The sequence below is a fragment of the Microtus oregoni genome, unplaced genomic scaffold (genome assembly GCF_018167655.1).
Source record: "Microtus oregoni isolate MIOR12 unplaced genomic scaffold, Mior012 000012F_ref0000307, whole genome shotgun sequence".
NCBI lineage: Eukaryota > Metazoa > Chordata > Mammalia > Rodentia > Cricetidae > Microtus > Microtus oregoni.
In genome coordinates, this window is record NW_024543071.1 from 42,336,612 (window position 1) to 42,351,812 (window position 15,201).

At 39.5% G+C, this 15,201-nt stretch overlaps 1 protein-coding gene across 3 annotated transcripts in view; it reads left to right on the top strand.

Moving 5' to 3' along the window:
* The first annotated feature begins 4,295 nt into the window (after positions 1–4,295).
* Vps13a (vacuolar protein sorting 13 homolog A) overlaps positions 4,296–15,201 on the top strand; it is a 197,239-nt gene continuing 186,333 nt past the window's right edge. For all 3 annotated transcript variants that reach the window (XM_041661420.1, XM_041661421.1, XM_041661422.1), the window contains exon 1: positions 4,296–4,501. In XM_041661420.1, the coding sequence (XP_041517354.1) occupies positions 4,402–4,501 (100 nt within the window). In that variant the 5' untranslated portion in view covers positions 4,296–4,401. The remainder of the gene's footprint in view (positions 4,502–15,201) is intronic.

Sequence of the window (15,201 nt, forward strand, 5' to 3'; positions counted from 1 at the left end):
GAAACACTGTCTCGAAAAAAACCAAAAAAAAAAAAAAATTGATAGTTTAAAAATGGAAAGACATCCAGATATATGATTGCAGCTTTTTCATTTCCCCCATGGCTAGGTATGTCAAATAAGCTTTTATTCATTTTTCTGTTGTCTTTGGAAAAATATCTTTAGGCAGACTTTTGAGAGTTCAAATCCATTTTCATATCAATTTTCCAATGAGGTTTGGACTATGCTTAGAAATGTCGCTTGGCACTAGTTCTGGAGAGACCATTTCCATGTAGCTTTCTAAAGAGTTTATCAAACAGCACATGAATCAATAACAATTCTGACAAATTACTCCACTCGTTTAGAAGAACAAATTTATTTGTACCATAAAACATTTCAACTTCAATAAAAAAAAAAACAGAGAAAATACACATTGTCAAAAGCTCAGCCATCAAGAGATAACTCTCATTGATCACTGGGAGTATACTTCCAGACTTTTGCTTTTTCCTGTATAATCAAAATAAGCTGACAACTCATGATGCTATTTCGTACTCTCTCCCAAGGTACAATCTATGACCTTTCACTTTATAAAACTTCATTAATTCTAGCATTAGTGCTAGAATTCTTAAGTAGTGGACAGGTATATATGTTTACTTACCTAGCTTCTCTGTTAATGAAGATTAAGTTTGCTTCTACAAGCAAAGTTTTAATAAGTTTTATAAGGATAGTTTTGTGGACTTTTTTGGTAATTCTTTTCGATTAAATATCTGGAAGGATTGCTAAGCCAACATTCATAGACATACATGTATATCATATACATATACTAACATATCCTAACGTACCCACACACACACTTATCAATTTGTTGATATTTATAAGCTGCCATTAGAAAGATTGTCTCCATTTATGTTCCCATAAACACTGGCTGTAAAAGTCTTTAAAGGTTCTCTCCCTTGCTTGTCCTCCCAAGGTTTATTTTCTTTCCTTTAAAGATGGGAACACATAAGTCCAAGCAACTTATTATTATTACTTTACAATTTTTCAACCAAGATCTGAGGCAAGGTGCAGAAGCCTGTGAGTAAAAGTCCTGTAAAATGTTCTTCCTCCAGTGTATTTCTTGAGAATGTGGGTGGCTTCAGTGGCTTCATAATCTGATGATATGGGCTGGTTCCTAATAATGTTGACCTTGAATAGAAATAGGGACAAATAATACACTGATGTAATTTATTTGTGGATAGAGAAAGATTTCTGGGAAAAATGAAGACCATATTCTGTCACATGTCCAAACTACATAGGTGGAAAGTTATGGCGTGTAAGTTGAGCATAATACAAGTCCCACTGGTAAAAGTTAGAAGTAAATTGGAGGCTATTGTAGTTTGGGATTATTTGAATACTCCCTGCATTTTCATTTGACCAAGCAATGGAATACATCATTTAGATTGTGATCTGGAGAAAGAATGGCTTACACTGACATATTTACAAATTTGAAACTTCAAAAATTTATTTTGGTAGTCTGTGAGTTTATTTTCAAAGCCCAAGAAAAATTTAATTGAATGTACATGTCTATTTTTTTCCAAATGACATTTATATATTTTTGCTTTTAAGCTTCCCCAGATGGATTAAGCTATACAATGACTAAATGTAAATTATAAGTTCTAGTTATTAGGAAATAGAGGTTTATAATTTACCACCTAACTTTAGACAAAAGTTTCAGTTACAATTGCATCTTTTTTCCTTCTAGCTTTATTCAGTAGATTTTTTTCAATGACATTTGGCAATTTTAATGCACCCCCTTTAAATCATTATCTTCCTAAATTTTCCTGGATTGCAGAAAATGAATTTGAAGTTTTTTAAGGTGCTAAAGATTTTTTTTTTAAATTCTGGAAGTTTTGTAACTTTCAGCTTATGGTGGGTGTTAGGACTCACAGAGAAAATTTTTTAAGCACTGTACATTTGTGTTAACAGTATAATAACAAACTGCCTCATAACCTGTGGCGTTACCCTCTTCTGAGCCTCACAGTCGCTCTGTGCCAGCACACACTCTGAGGTACTCTTCCAATGCTTGCTAGAGAAATAGGTATGTTGAATGAGCACATTCCAGCTTGGTTGTGACTTTTGAAAAATTCCCAATACCTTAGCATCACTAAGACCAGCAAGTTGACTTCATGAATGCCCTTCAGATACAAAGTCATGTGAAAATAATGAAGAGCATGTCAATAAGCCAGGTGTGGTGACAACTGCCTTTAACGCCAGCAGTCACATCTCCATGAGATTGAGGCCAACTCCATGTAGAGTTCTAGGCCATCCAGAAATACATAGTAAGACCCTGTCTCAGAACTAGCAAACAACAACATGCCCCAGTTGTTTTGGGAGGCCTTGTTGTGACTGTCCCCCTAACCAAGCATACTCCATCAAGTGGAGTTCAGTTATATTCCCTTGCAAAAGGATTATATGAGTTGGTAGAAGGGTGTTTCCAGCTGCTGCTACCTATTGTGTGTGACCCTGCTTGAACTGCTCATGGCCTCAGGGAGTAGAGTATGCACTAATGGGGGAGATGAGAGGATTGGTCTCCATCTACGAAGCTGCAACAGAAAAGCCTTCAACCCCAGTGGGTAAATGCTTTCCAGGTGTGGCCTATTGTGCAGATGCGTACCCACACCCCTGTACACATATCTCCACACCTACACTCTGGAAGGAAGCCCAAGAAACACATTGCTTCTCCAAAGTGAGCTTCGGTGGAGTCATACCTCCGTCTGTCCCTGGAGGCCTGAGGACAAGTGGTCCAGTGGTTTATGTCTCCCCTGGGATAACATTTTAGAAATAGGCTCAAGAGATGATTCAGCAGTAAATACCACTTCACACTCTTCAGAGGACCTGCATTCCATCATCAGCACAGACATGGAGGCTCTCTACCACCTATAACTCCAGAACCAGAGTTATTTCTGGGGGCAGCAGGCATGCATGTAAAACATTTATACACAATTTTAAATTGTGTGAAATAAAAATCTGTACTTTTATAATCTCGATAAAAATTCATTAAAATAAACGGGGCCTATTTGGGATGAGAAAGGGGATCAGTAGAAGGGACAAGAAAGGGTGATGGGCAAGGAATATGAAAAAAATATATTAGACACATGTAATTAAGATGTTATAATGAAGCCCATTTTTGTACAATAATGCTAATACGTTCTATAAAATCAAAACAACATTATTTTTGCCAGGCGTTTTTCTTACAAAGGCCAATCTTAAGCTTAAAAATCTGAAAACTTGGTGACTATGCTCAAAATGTAGTAAGTGGTAAGTCAGGATTTGCCCTACAAAGAGGGAAAAGTTGAAAGTGTACTGCTGCCCGAAATCCTCAGAGGATTAACGTCAGCTCTCTAAGTGACACATCTGTCTTGTGAGCTCTGGCCTTTGGGACTAATTGTAAGCCCGTGTGGAGCTGAGAATGCTCTTCTTATTTTAGAAAGGCACTCAGGGAAGGCTACGAGGTGTCTAGCCTCTCCCCTACTTCTTGGCAGGTCCTCTGCGGTCTTTGGACTGGCTCCCAAACGTGCTACTCTTTGAAACGATCGGCTGCTTTCACATAAATGTCTTGATCGGAAAAAAAACAAAAAAACAAAAAACAAAACCCAAAAAGCAAAAAACAAAACAAGACCAGTTGCACGATAGGGACTTGGAATTTCTCTCCCAACTTGACTCTCCTTCAGTCCGCTTTTGCACAGATTCGCAGCTAGAGAAGTAAGCGAAGGCACTGCAAAGACCAGTTAGCGTCCTCGACAGAGGCCGGGAGAACTGCAGGAGCAGCTTGAGGCGTCCCAGGACCAAGGATAGCCGAACTTTACAACCGACGTCGGAGTAAATGCCCTGGGAAACTGCCTCAGGAAACTCCCCGCAACGGCACACCGCACACCCTCCAGCGGGTGGGTCCCGCGACGGTGTTTTTTCCAGCCGAAAGGGCGTTCCCGTCGGTTAACACCACGCCCAGCCACCCGGCGCGAGCTCTAGGCTGGTACTCCGGAGGTAATTCCGGGGCGGGGTCTACAAAACCTTGCGGCTCTCGTCTGGTTTCCTGTTGCTAAGCGACGGGTAGGGGCGGGGCCGGCGGGAGAGGCGCGGCGTTTGGGGCGTTCGGCCCGCGGGCCACCCGCGGCTGCGCAGCCGTCGTCCCTCCCTGCCCCTCCCTCTCTCCCTCCCTGTCCCGGCCGCGCCTCCGGCTCCGCGTCGGCCACGCCCCCACGCGCTTCCGCGGTGCGCACGCGCGCTGCGCGCGGCTACTTTGCCTCTGCGGGGCTCGCGGCAGGGTTGAGTGACCCGGCGGCCGTGGCGCCGCGGCTGGAGGCGGCCGGGAGCCGGTAAAGCCGAACTGTCTCGAGGGAGGAGCAGCGCGGGGTCGTGCCGCGGTGCTGTCCGCGGCTGAGGAAAATGGTATTTGAGTCCTTGGTCGTGGACGTGTTGAACCGGTTCCTGGGCGACTATGTGGTGAACCTGGACAAGTCTCAGCTCTCTCTGGGCATTTGGAAAGGTAACGGGGGTCTCGATCCCAGTGTCGCGGGAGATGGCGGCGCGGCTTCTCGTGGCTTCGGTCCTTGGCCAGCCCGACGCCGCCACCTGCAGCTACCCTCCTCGCCCTTGAAGTTATGTAAAGCCGGGCGGCGGTTCCCGGGCGGGCGGCGCGAGCTGAAGCCTCCCGTGCCACCCGGTGGGGCCAGGCGCCTGTGACCTCTGGCCTCTGCCGGGCGAGGGAGCCATCCCTGTCCGTTTCCCCCTGGGCTGTAACGAAGGTTCCGCCGAGCCCACGGCGTGTCGCACGTGAAGGCCAGGCGCTGTCCGCGAAGACGCCCTTAGTCCTTTCCTGACCTCACTTCGCGGTGCCTTCCTGGACTTGAGGGGTTGCTTAGTTGGGCTAGGCTGGTAACGAGGGCAAGAGAAAAGGAAATCCTCTTCTGTGTTCAGGTCGCAGCCTGGCCAGGTGGATGTTTGTGGTCCTGAGTAAAAGACTGAGTGAAAAGAAAAAAAAAAAAAGAACGTAAAGAAAATGCAGGCAAACAGGCGGTCAGAATATAAATAGCCGTTCTGTATCTCAGCCAACTTGAAGAAGACACGCTGTGTCGCTTAGTTCGGAAGGGCTGCATCTACCACTTGATTGCAACGCTTTACCGTATCCAGTGTCTTACATTTAGAGTTTCCATCTGTCTTGTATTATGCTGTGTTTATTTTATGTAGCTACTAGTCGTTTTTGAAGTGTGTGTTCCAGGTCAAAATTAGGGCTAATTATTTGTGTAAAAAGTGTGCGCATTCTCGGGTACGCCTGTACTTCCAGCTTTCCAGAAGTACTCTTTATTTTAGCTGAGCCTCAGTTTTCAAATAATGTGGGTAAGAAATTTAGTTTTATTAAACAAACAAACCCTCTTGTAGTTAGTTGCCTTCCATCATGATCAAGTGGGCAAACATTGATGCATAAGTGCCAGCACAGCCCGCCTGAGACCAGCTCTTGCAGATTGCTTAATCTGTGCTGCTTCTCAGTTGCAAAGTGAAAAGAACAAAACTGGCCTCTGTACCTCCGAAAGAAGCCTGGAGTGTTGGCTCAGTGTTTGAGAGCACTGACTGCTTTTCCTGATGACTTGGGTTCAAGTCCCAGTGTCCACGCAACAACTCACAACCATCTGTAGTTCCCGCACCAGGGGGCTTCTGTCATTGTCTTCTGGCTCTTGGGGGCACTGTATGCAAGCATGTGATGCACAAACCTTCACGCAAGTAAAAACACCCACACATAAAATAAAAATTAAAGAAAAAAATTAAAAAGAACAAGAAGAAAAACTACTTGAATTGTGGCTTGGTTTGTAGTGAAATGTTGCTTTATATACAAGATGCAGGTTTGTGTAGAATACAGCTTATCGATTTTCTGTATTTAAAGTTTACTTCGAGAAAATTCACCTTCATGCATAGTTTTTTTTTTTTAATAAATGTTAAGAAGCATATATCCACCATTCCAATTTGGATACGAAAAGGTTTTACAAGCCTACAGCATTTCCTCTTCTATTTCTTTGTAATTGATCCCTCCTCAAGAGGCAACTACTGATGTTTCCTCTCTATGTTGCTTGTTCTAGAGTGTCATAAATGGAATCCTTTGCCTATGTAGCTCTTTCTTTTTGAGATAAGATTTTACTGCGTATCCCTGACTGGCCTGGAACTCTCAGATCCTTTTTGAGGCCTGTGCCACCACACTTGGCGTCTTCTGTGTAGCCATTTGAGCCAGGCATTCTTAACAGAATGCAGAGAAGTCATCCCTGTACTGCGTATATCACCTTGTCCTGCCATTCCTGTTCTTCTGAGTGGTGTTTCACTCCATGACTCTTTTTATAAACATAGCTTGGCCATTTTTTGTAGTATTTCTATTTTGGCAGTTAAAGAAAAGCTGTATCAGGTTTTAGTGTGAACATAAATTATTTCATTGGAGTAAATACCTAACCATGGGGATGTGAGTGGTATTAAACTTGTAACTTTATGAGAAGTAATGTGATATGATTTGGTTATGGTCTGATTGTATTTCCTAAAAGCTCTGTGTTGAAAGCTTAGTCCATATTCAGGTGATGATGTCTTTATAAGTAGGCCTAAGGGGAGATTGTTAACAGTGGCCCCTCACTGGCTTTCAGTTTCCTTTTATGAGGTTAATCCACTAGTGGTTTTTGTGTGTGTGTGTAAGTGATCTTTACCATAGCTGCTATTATGCTTTTTGAATTTTCAGCATCCAAAACCGAGTCAAATGTATTGCTTTCTCTGTAAGAATCAGTCTCAAGTGTTTAACTGTGGTAGCCATCCTCTAAGAGTCCACCCCTCAAACTCAGCCATTACGCCTTGACACTGGTTGCTGAAATGGGTATATTATTTTGCACTTTGACCAGTTTTGTATCAGGATTTAGTTGTACATTATTCTAATGAGCATTTGGTATTTTTGCTTTGAAAAAGTTCTTTTTTGGGGGGGAGATATTTGCATGTGGTATGCATGTGTTTAGGGGTGTTTGCATATGTAAGTGGTCCCCAATTGGTGTTACTGTTTGGAAAGGATTAGGAGGTATGGTCTTGGAGGAGGTGTGTCACTAGAGCCTGATTTTGATGTTTGAAAAGATCCCCAGTGCCTCTGCCTGGTGGTTATGGATAAATATGTGAGCTCTTAGATGTTCCCTTACTCTCCCATTATGGGAGAAACTGTATACTAAATAAAAAATTTGTTTTATTTTATTTTATAAGCTTGTTCTGGGGAACCCTTAGACTACCTTTGGAGGATGCAATTACAGGTGGGCCTTGATGCCCACCCAGCATTTATGCAGCTTCTGGGGAACTCTGGCTTTCAAGTTTGTGTAGTAAGCACTTTTTACTTGCTAAGCCATCTTCATATCCCTATTAAAAAGATATCCCAGTAGGTATGTAGTATTAAAGCATCATGACTTTAATTTGCAGCTCCCTTGTAATGATGTTGGGTATATTTTCATGATTATTTTTTCTGTTTATTTTTGTCAATGAAATGGCCATATCTTTTGTTTAAGTTGGATTGTTTGGTTCTCTTTCCTCTTTTCCTATTTGGATTTAATTTATGTATCATAAAATTCTTTTGTAATTCTACAATCCAATGAGTATTTTTTTAATGTAACAGTTGTACAGCCATCACCACTAATTCTAGAACATTTAGCGCCCATCCCCATCAAGAAAAAAAAATCCTCTAGCAGACATTCCCCATTCTTAATCCATGAGCACCACCCCCCCTCTGGTAGCCATTAGTTTTTCTGTCTTTATGAGTTTGCTGATTCTGGACATTTAGTTTAAATGTAGTCATATGGTGCCCATCCTTTTGTTTCTTGCTTCCTCAATTTCAGATATTTTAGAGCTCTTTATATTGAAGGATGGAATGAATAGTATTCTGTTTCACCAGTTGGACATTTAGATTGTTTCCAACTTTTTGTTTATCATAGTTAATACTACTATGAACATTCATGTGAAAGTTTCTTAGAAGGTATGTTTCAAATTCCCATTACTAAGCTGGTGTGGTAATCTTAGCACTGGGGAGGCAAAGATGGATCCCTGAGTTCAAGACCAGCCTGTTCTACAGATGGAGTTCTAGGACAGCCAAGGCTTCACAGAGAAACCCTGTCTCAAAAAAAAAAAAAACCCAAATAAACAATAAGTAAATAAATAAAATTCCCACTGGTAAATATATATAAGTGGAGTTTCTAGGTCATGTGGTGATGTAAGAAATCAGTTGTATTTTGATAAATGAAACTGAAAGCTTTAAAAATAGGCCTCCTGAGAATTTCAAAAGTAGCAACTCTAGTTAAACTTAGGCTTTAAAAAATTTTATTGAAAATTTTAGAAAATTAGATTGTGTATAAAAAATTTAAGATGATGGTGTGCTGGTTAGTTTTATGTCTGCTTGACACAAGGCAGAGTTATGTTAAAGGAGAGAACCTCTATTAAGAAAATGTCTCTATAAGATCCAGCTGTATGGCATTTTCTTAACTAGTGATTGATGAAGGAGGGTCCAGCCCATTGTGGGTGGTGCTGCCCCTGGGCTGGTGGTCCTGAGTTCTGTAAGAAAGAAGACTGAGCAAGCTATGGGGAAACAAGGCAGTAAGCAGCACCCTTCCATAGCCTCTGTATCAGCTCCTGTCTCCAGGTTCCTGCCTTGTGTGAGTTCCTGTCCTGATTTTCTTTGTTGATAAACGGTGATATGGAAGAATAAACCGAAACAACCAAAAAAACCTTTTCCTTCTCAGCTTGCTTTTGGACATAGTGTTTCATGACAGCAATAATACAAATGGGCTTAGAACTTTATGTTCTAATGTCGGAGGGGCCCATTAATGGTTATAAATAAGGTTTCTCTGTAACCCAGCTAATTTAACTATTATCATAATGCTACTAATTTGTGTTGCTCTGATATTTGTTTCTGAAATGGTTCCTTGGTGACCAGAACCTATTTTCTCACAGAAACATTGTAATATAAGATATGAGAAGTGTCCAAGCATTTCTGACAGAGTAGGAAAGGAGTGCCTTAATAGAAGATCAACTACAGTAAGTAGACTGTGATAGAGCTCTCTGCTTTGTATAAGGGGAAAAAGGAATTGGACTGCATTCTTAGACTGATTCTTGGCAGATTTTGATGTTGCTGTAATTTTTATATACTCATTTATATTTCTTCACCCTTCTCATATATTATTTAGTTAGAAGTTGTTTTATTTCTTAGGTTTGTCTTAGAGTCTTTAGAAATCTAGCATTTTACTTATTTCTGTCAAGATCTAGGCTGTGTTAGAATAAGCCTGGAGGCTTGATAGAGTATACAATTTTGAATCCCCCCTCAGCAGTTATAATTGTTTTGAAGTCAGAGACTGCCTGCCCCTCCCCCCCCTTTATTCTTCTTAAAAGAAGTGTCTATTCTAATTGTTTGCCCATTTTTGGACAGGATTACTTGCTCATTTGTATTCTTTCTTGTGTGTGTATGTGAGTGTATGCATGTAATGGTTGCAGACAGGTGTACAGCTAGGTGTACTTGCACTTGTGTGCACTTGCTTCTAGAGGCCAGAGGCAAACCTTTTTTGTTCCTTAAGCTGTGCCCTCCATTGTTGTTTGAGACTGTTCGGACCATCTTACAGAAGATGACTCCCTCTTAAGTGCTGTGAGAATATGCTGGGAAGCACAGAGAACTTTTCCAGACCCACTTTACTATTGTAGATCCAAATTATTTTGTTTGTTCAGGCTAGTATTTCTGTGAGGTGCCAGATTCTGTGGTAGTGACCCATGCTGGGCTTCTTCCCCTTTTCCTTCCCCCACATTTTGTTTCTCTCCTGGTCTTGCACTATCCAAAGTCTTGAGTTTTTCCTGAAAAAGAGAATTTCTGTTTACTGTAAAACGTCAGCATTCTCCCACATCCACCCATTATGATAAACCACTGTTTTTCAGTTGTTTTGATTGTATCTTATGAAGTGATATGGAGAAAGGAGCAAGAGCTGGCTAGCTACCTCTAATCTTTAATCTCCACATTGACTCCACTTTAACTCAAGTCTGATCAAGAAACAGAATATGATTCTCAACAGAAAAAAAATCTTTTCTGGCTCTTCCCTCTAATTCCTACTCATCACCAGATGCACTTACTATTTTGATTTTTAAAACCAAGCTATACACATCTGCTTTATTTTATTGAGACAGGGTTTTACTCTGTTACCTAGGCTTTATAGCTTGTCTGGCCCTGAATTCACAACCATCCTCCTGCCTTAGCCTCCCAAGTGTGTGTGTGTGTGTGTGTAGAAATTATAGGGGTACATCATCATATCTAACTTCTTTGTACTTACTTTGTAATATTTTTTCTCTTTCAAGAATGTGGATTTGGGGGCTGGAGAGATCATTCAGTGGTTAAGAGCACTGCCTGCTCTTCAAAGGTCCTGAGTTCAATTCCCAGCAACCACATGGTGACTCACAACCATCTGTAATGAGATCTGGTGCCCTCTTCTGGCCTGCAGGCATACACTCAGGCAGAATACTGTATACATAATAAATAAGTCTTAAAAAAAAAGAAAGTGGATTGGATTTTGACAGATTGTTTTCTACATTGGTTAATTGTTGATATGATTACAGTATTTCTTATTTAGCTTGTTGATATTATTGATTATATGGATTATTTTCCACATGTTGAATTAGACTTGTATTTTGTGGATTATGATATTTTGAATTCATTTTACTTATATTTTGATGAGAATCTTTACATCTGTTCATGAAAGATCTTTGTTTCCTGTTTCTCTTGTAATGACCTCATCTAGTTTTGGTCTTAGGGTAATGCTGGCCTCATAAATTTAGATGCATTTCTCCTTTTTCTATTTTCTGGTGTTTGCTATGTAGACCAAGGTGGCATAGATGAGCGGTACCTTCCCAATGGTGGGATTAAGGGGATGCACCACCATGCCTGGGCTGAAGTGAAAGACGACTGATTTTAGGTTTTTCTTTTCTAACTCTGCATTCAGTGCTAAAGTTCTCTCTATAAGGTTTGCCTTTTCTAACTCTGCATTCAGTGCTAAAGTTCTCTCTATAAGGTTTGCCTTTTCTAACTCTGCATTCAGTGCTAAAGTTCTCTCTATAAGGTTTGCCTTTTCTAACTCTGCATTCAGTGCTAAAGTTCTCTCTTTAAGGTTTGCCTTTTCTTATATATAGTTTTTTTTGCTAAGTTGTATTTTCCTATGATTGAAAATTTTCAACACTTCCTTTCAGGACTTCTTTGACATAGCATTATTTATAACTAGAACTTTGAAATGTTTTGTAATACGCCCTCCTCCCCCTCCAATTTTCTTCCATTAGGCTAATTTTTAGTTCAGATTGTGATTTTAGTATAACTTCTATTTTTTTCAGACTTGTTCAGCTACAGATCTGTTTTATAGACTGGAGTAAATCTTATTATGTCGATCAGTGCTGCATATGTGCTCCAGAAGAATGTGTAGTCTGCTGTTGGATGAAATGTTCCGTAAATGTCAGTTAGATCCAGTGTTGGAATGCTGTTCAGTTCAAGTGTGTCTGTATGTTCTTCCCTAAATGTGTGTATAATTGATACTAGTTATCTAGGTCTTTACCAGTAATAGTGGATTTGCCTTTTTCCAATTGTACTTCTGTCAGTTTTGACTCGTGTATTTTGACACTGTTGTCAGGCACATACATATTGAAGAATGCATTACATAATTTTACTTGGGAGGTGACAAAAAAATGCTTATTTGCTCCAAATATGCCATCAGCGACAGTGACAGGCTAAGGAAAAGAGTCCTCCCAGGTTCAATGCTCATGACTACGTGAGCTCTTACTTCAAAAGGAAATACGAGAGTTTATTCTGAGCCAAATAGGAGTGATCATGGCCTTGAAACCTTAGATTCTGGTTGCCTCAAATAATGTGGATGCTGTCATGTGAACTTTTATGGTTCCAGAACAAAAGAAAGTCACAAATCAAAGCATTTACAGTTGATAGGCAGACAGGTTGCAGCAGAGCGTGGACAGTTCTGCTACAGATTTTTATTTTACTTTAGTTTTAAGCTGAGCAAAATTAGATATATTAAGGGAAAGGGAGGAAAACTTCTGTGAGTGGGAGGGATTCTAGAGGAGGAGCATCTTCTGCTAGAGATTCTAGATTTATCTGATGATGATCATAGTTTTGGGGTTGGTAGAAACCAGTGCACATAAAATAAAAATAGATACATAATTTTTAAAATGATATGAAAGAAGAACAGAGAATTTACACAAAGACATTAAATATTTGAGAAATAATATTTGTTATGTTATTTTGCAAGAGAGTTTATTTCATATACTCCTCGTGGATGTTGTATCTGAGGTGAAACCTAAGAAAAGGAAGCTTCTATGGGAAGCAGGAGAGCCAGAGATGGGGCCATGAGGAAGAAGAGAGAGGTTCTTCCTATCCAGGGAATAGTGTCTCAAGATGACTTGTGGAGTGGTTGGCAATTCGGGATATTTTTAGTACATATTTTGTACAGATTTTTTTTGTCAGATTTTTGCTGTATTATTTGTTTTGAGATAGAATATTACTAATATAATCCCTTGGCTGGCCTGGATTTTGCAGTGTAGACCAGACTGTACTTGCATATTTGTCAGTTTTTAATGAATATAAGTGTGAGAGGACAGTTTTCTACTGACTTTATCAAATTCAAATTTTAGTGTTTCCTGTGATTTCGTAAATTTACAGGGTAGTGGGTTTTATTTTTAGATGATTAAGCACTGCATTTTTTTATGACTGTGGAAAATATATAGACCTCCTTTTTTCACATTGGACATGCTTTTTCTTTTCTTTGATTGTGTTATGCAGATCCCCTTATGGGTGAAATGAATTCTTTTGGTATTTCAGAAATTAGAGTCCTTTATAGCACTTAGTTTTTACTCCATGCTCTTTAGGAGCTTTTATTGAGCCATAGGGATGTGGTAAGACCGTTGTCTTATAAATCAAAAGTCGTTGATGCTCAGTGGTAGAGCACTTGTGTACCACATGTGAGGTCAGATGCTCAATTCCCAGTACCAGGGGGAAATAGTTGATTTTGTTTCATTGTTAAAAAAAAATACTTGTATTTTTATGTTATGGCATTTGGATAAAACATAATCATTGGGTTTTAAATGACTGATTTATAACAGTAAAAGCATAAAGACCTTATTTTCTAAACTGTTTTGCAAATGTAAAACCATAGTGTTGTAAGAAAGACTTTGGTTTTATTAGCATTGTATTTAACTTTAACTTAAAGAAATTTTAAGAAATTTAAATTATAGTAAACTTGATAATACTCATGCAGTCTTTAAATATTAACTTTATAACCCTTCAGATGACATATTTCTAGCTTTCTAGTTTTGTCCCCACATTTCTATTTACTTTTTATCTTCAGTTTCTATTTATTTACTTATTATTGTGTGTTTAAGAGTGGTTTTGTGCATATCAAGGGTGTGGATGCAGAGGTCAGAGGACAACTTTTGAGGAGTTGGTTCTTTCCTTCCTGAGGGTCAGATCCAGGTCAAGCACTTTCAATTGCTGAGTTACTTCATCAGACTTGTTGGGGTGGGGGGTGGAGAGTGACAGAGTCTCATGGAGCCTAGGTTAACCTCCAGTTCCTAGGTGGATATGGATGATCTTGAATTCCTGATCCTGCCTCCCTTCCCAAGTGCTGGGATCATAGGTATACTAGGATTTACAGGACTAGCTTCCTTTTCCTTTTTGGAAAAATCATATGCTTTAGTATAAAGTCTCCTTTTATATAAATAAGTTCTTTCTTATCTAAAAGCATCTCCTTTTTTTTAAAACCTCCTTTCCAAAAACATTCCATATCTTTAACCTTTCCTATCTCTTTTGACCTCATTGTTTCCTTTTTATTTTGTTTTTTTTCTTTGTGTGAAAAATTTTGAATTTAGATTTTTTAAAACAAAATAACTAATAAAACCTCAAGAAGCTGTGTCTGAAAATAGGCAAAACATATTAGTATTTTTATCTAAAAACCAGAATTAACTAATCATTAGATTTGTTAAAGTCCTATTATAACAGATACTTAAAATGCCTTTTCTAAAAGGCATTGACTTCACCTGGACCTGTAAGGCAAGCAAAAGCAGTACCAAAGCCTGAGTGCTCTGGTTTGACTCCACATCTCTTTAGTTTTGGGTCAGATTCCTATTTGACTCTGCATGGGCGTCTCTTAAGGATGGTCTTCATCCAGTCTATTTCATCGCCTTTCAGCACAACACAGAAAAATCACAGTCCTAAACCTGCAGTCACACTGTATTTCAGGAACAGCAAAGCTTCCTTATATGAAGGACAAATCTGTACCTTCAGGCAGAAGTAACTGTTTCAGGATCAGCTTGTTATTTCAAGCCGCAAGGACTTCTTAGAACAACCTAGTAGAACAAGAACTTAATACTTAAGACCAGACCTTGTGTCATGCTGCGTAATCATGTCTACCTTTTGTCTTTGTCCCAGTTTTGAAAATGTTTACATAAAGGTTTATGGTTCCCCTGAAGACGGTTACTATACCTGATTTATTTGTCCCTCTCAATGTGGTCATATTGATCAGATTTCTCTTAGTTCCTTACCATTGTTTGTCTCTTTAATCAACATATTGGGAGAGGTGACCAAGTCTGACTTTGGACTATTTGAACTGGGACTTTTACTTAATATTTCTGTCATATTGTGAACTAGAAGGAATTTTTTTCTAAGGTTACACCAGAACTTATTGATAAGCCAATTTGAATCAAATCATTCTTGGGGGTGAGTGTGTAGGCAGAAGTTCTGTCCTTCCCGGTCCTGTAGCTATTCAGTCCCAAAGAAACACACAGAGGCTTATATTTATTATAAACTATTTGGCCTATTAGTTCAGACTTATTATAATTAACTCTTACAACTTAAATTAACCTGTAATTCTTATCTATGTTTAGCTACGTGGTTTGGTACCTTTTCTCTGCAAGGCATTCCTCTATAGCTAGAATGACAATTGCATCTCTGCCTTTCCTCTTCCCAGTATTCTTAGTCTGGTTGCCCCACCTGGCTACTGGCCAATCAACATTTTTTTAAACCAAGAGTGACAAATCTTCGCAGTGTACAAAAGCATTATCCCACAGCATAAGTGGGATTTTGTTATATAAATATATCACATAGCATTTATCTGAAGGTTACTATATAGGAACATAAACTGTTAAACCTAGATGTTATAACCTTTATGC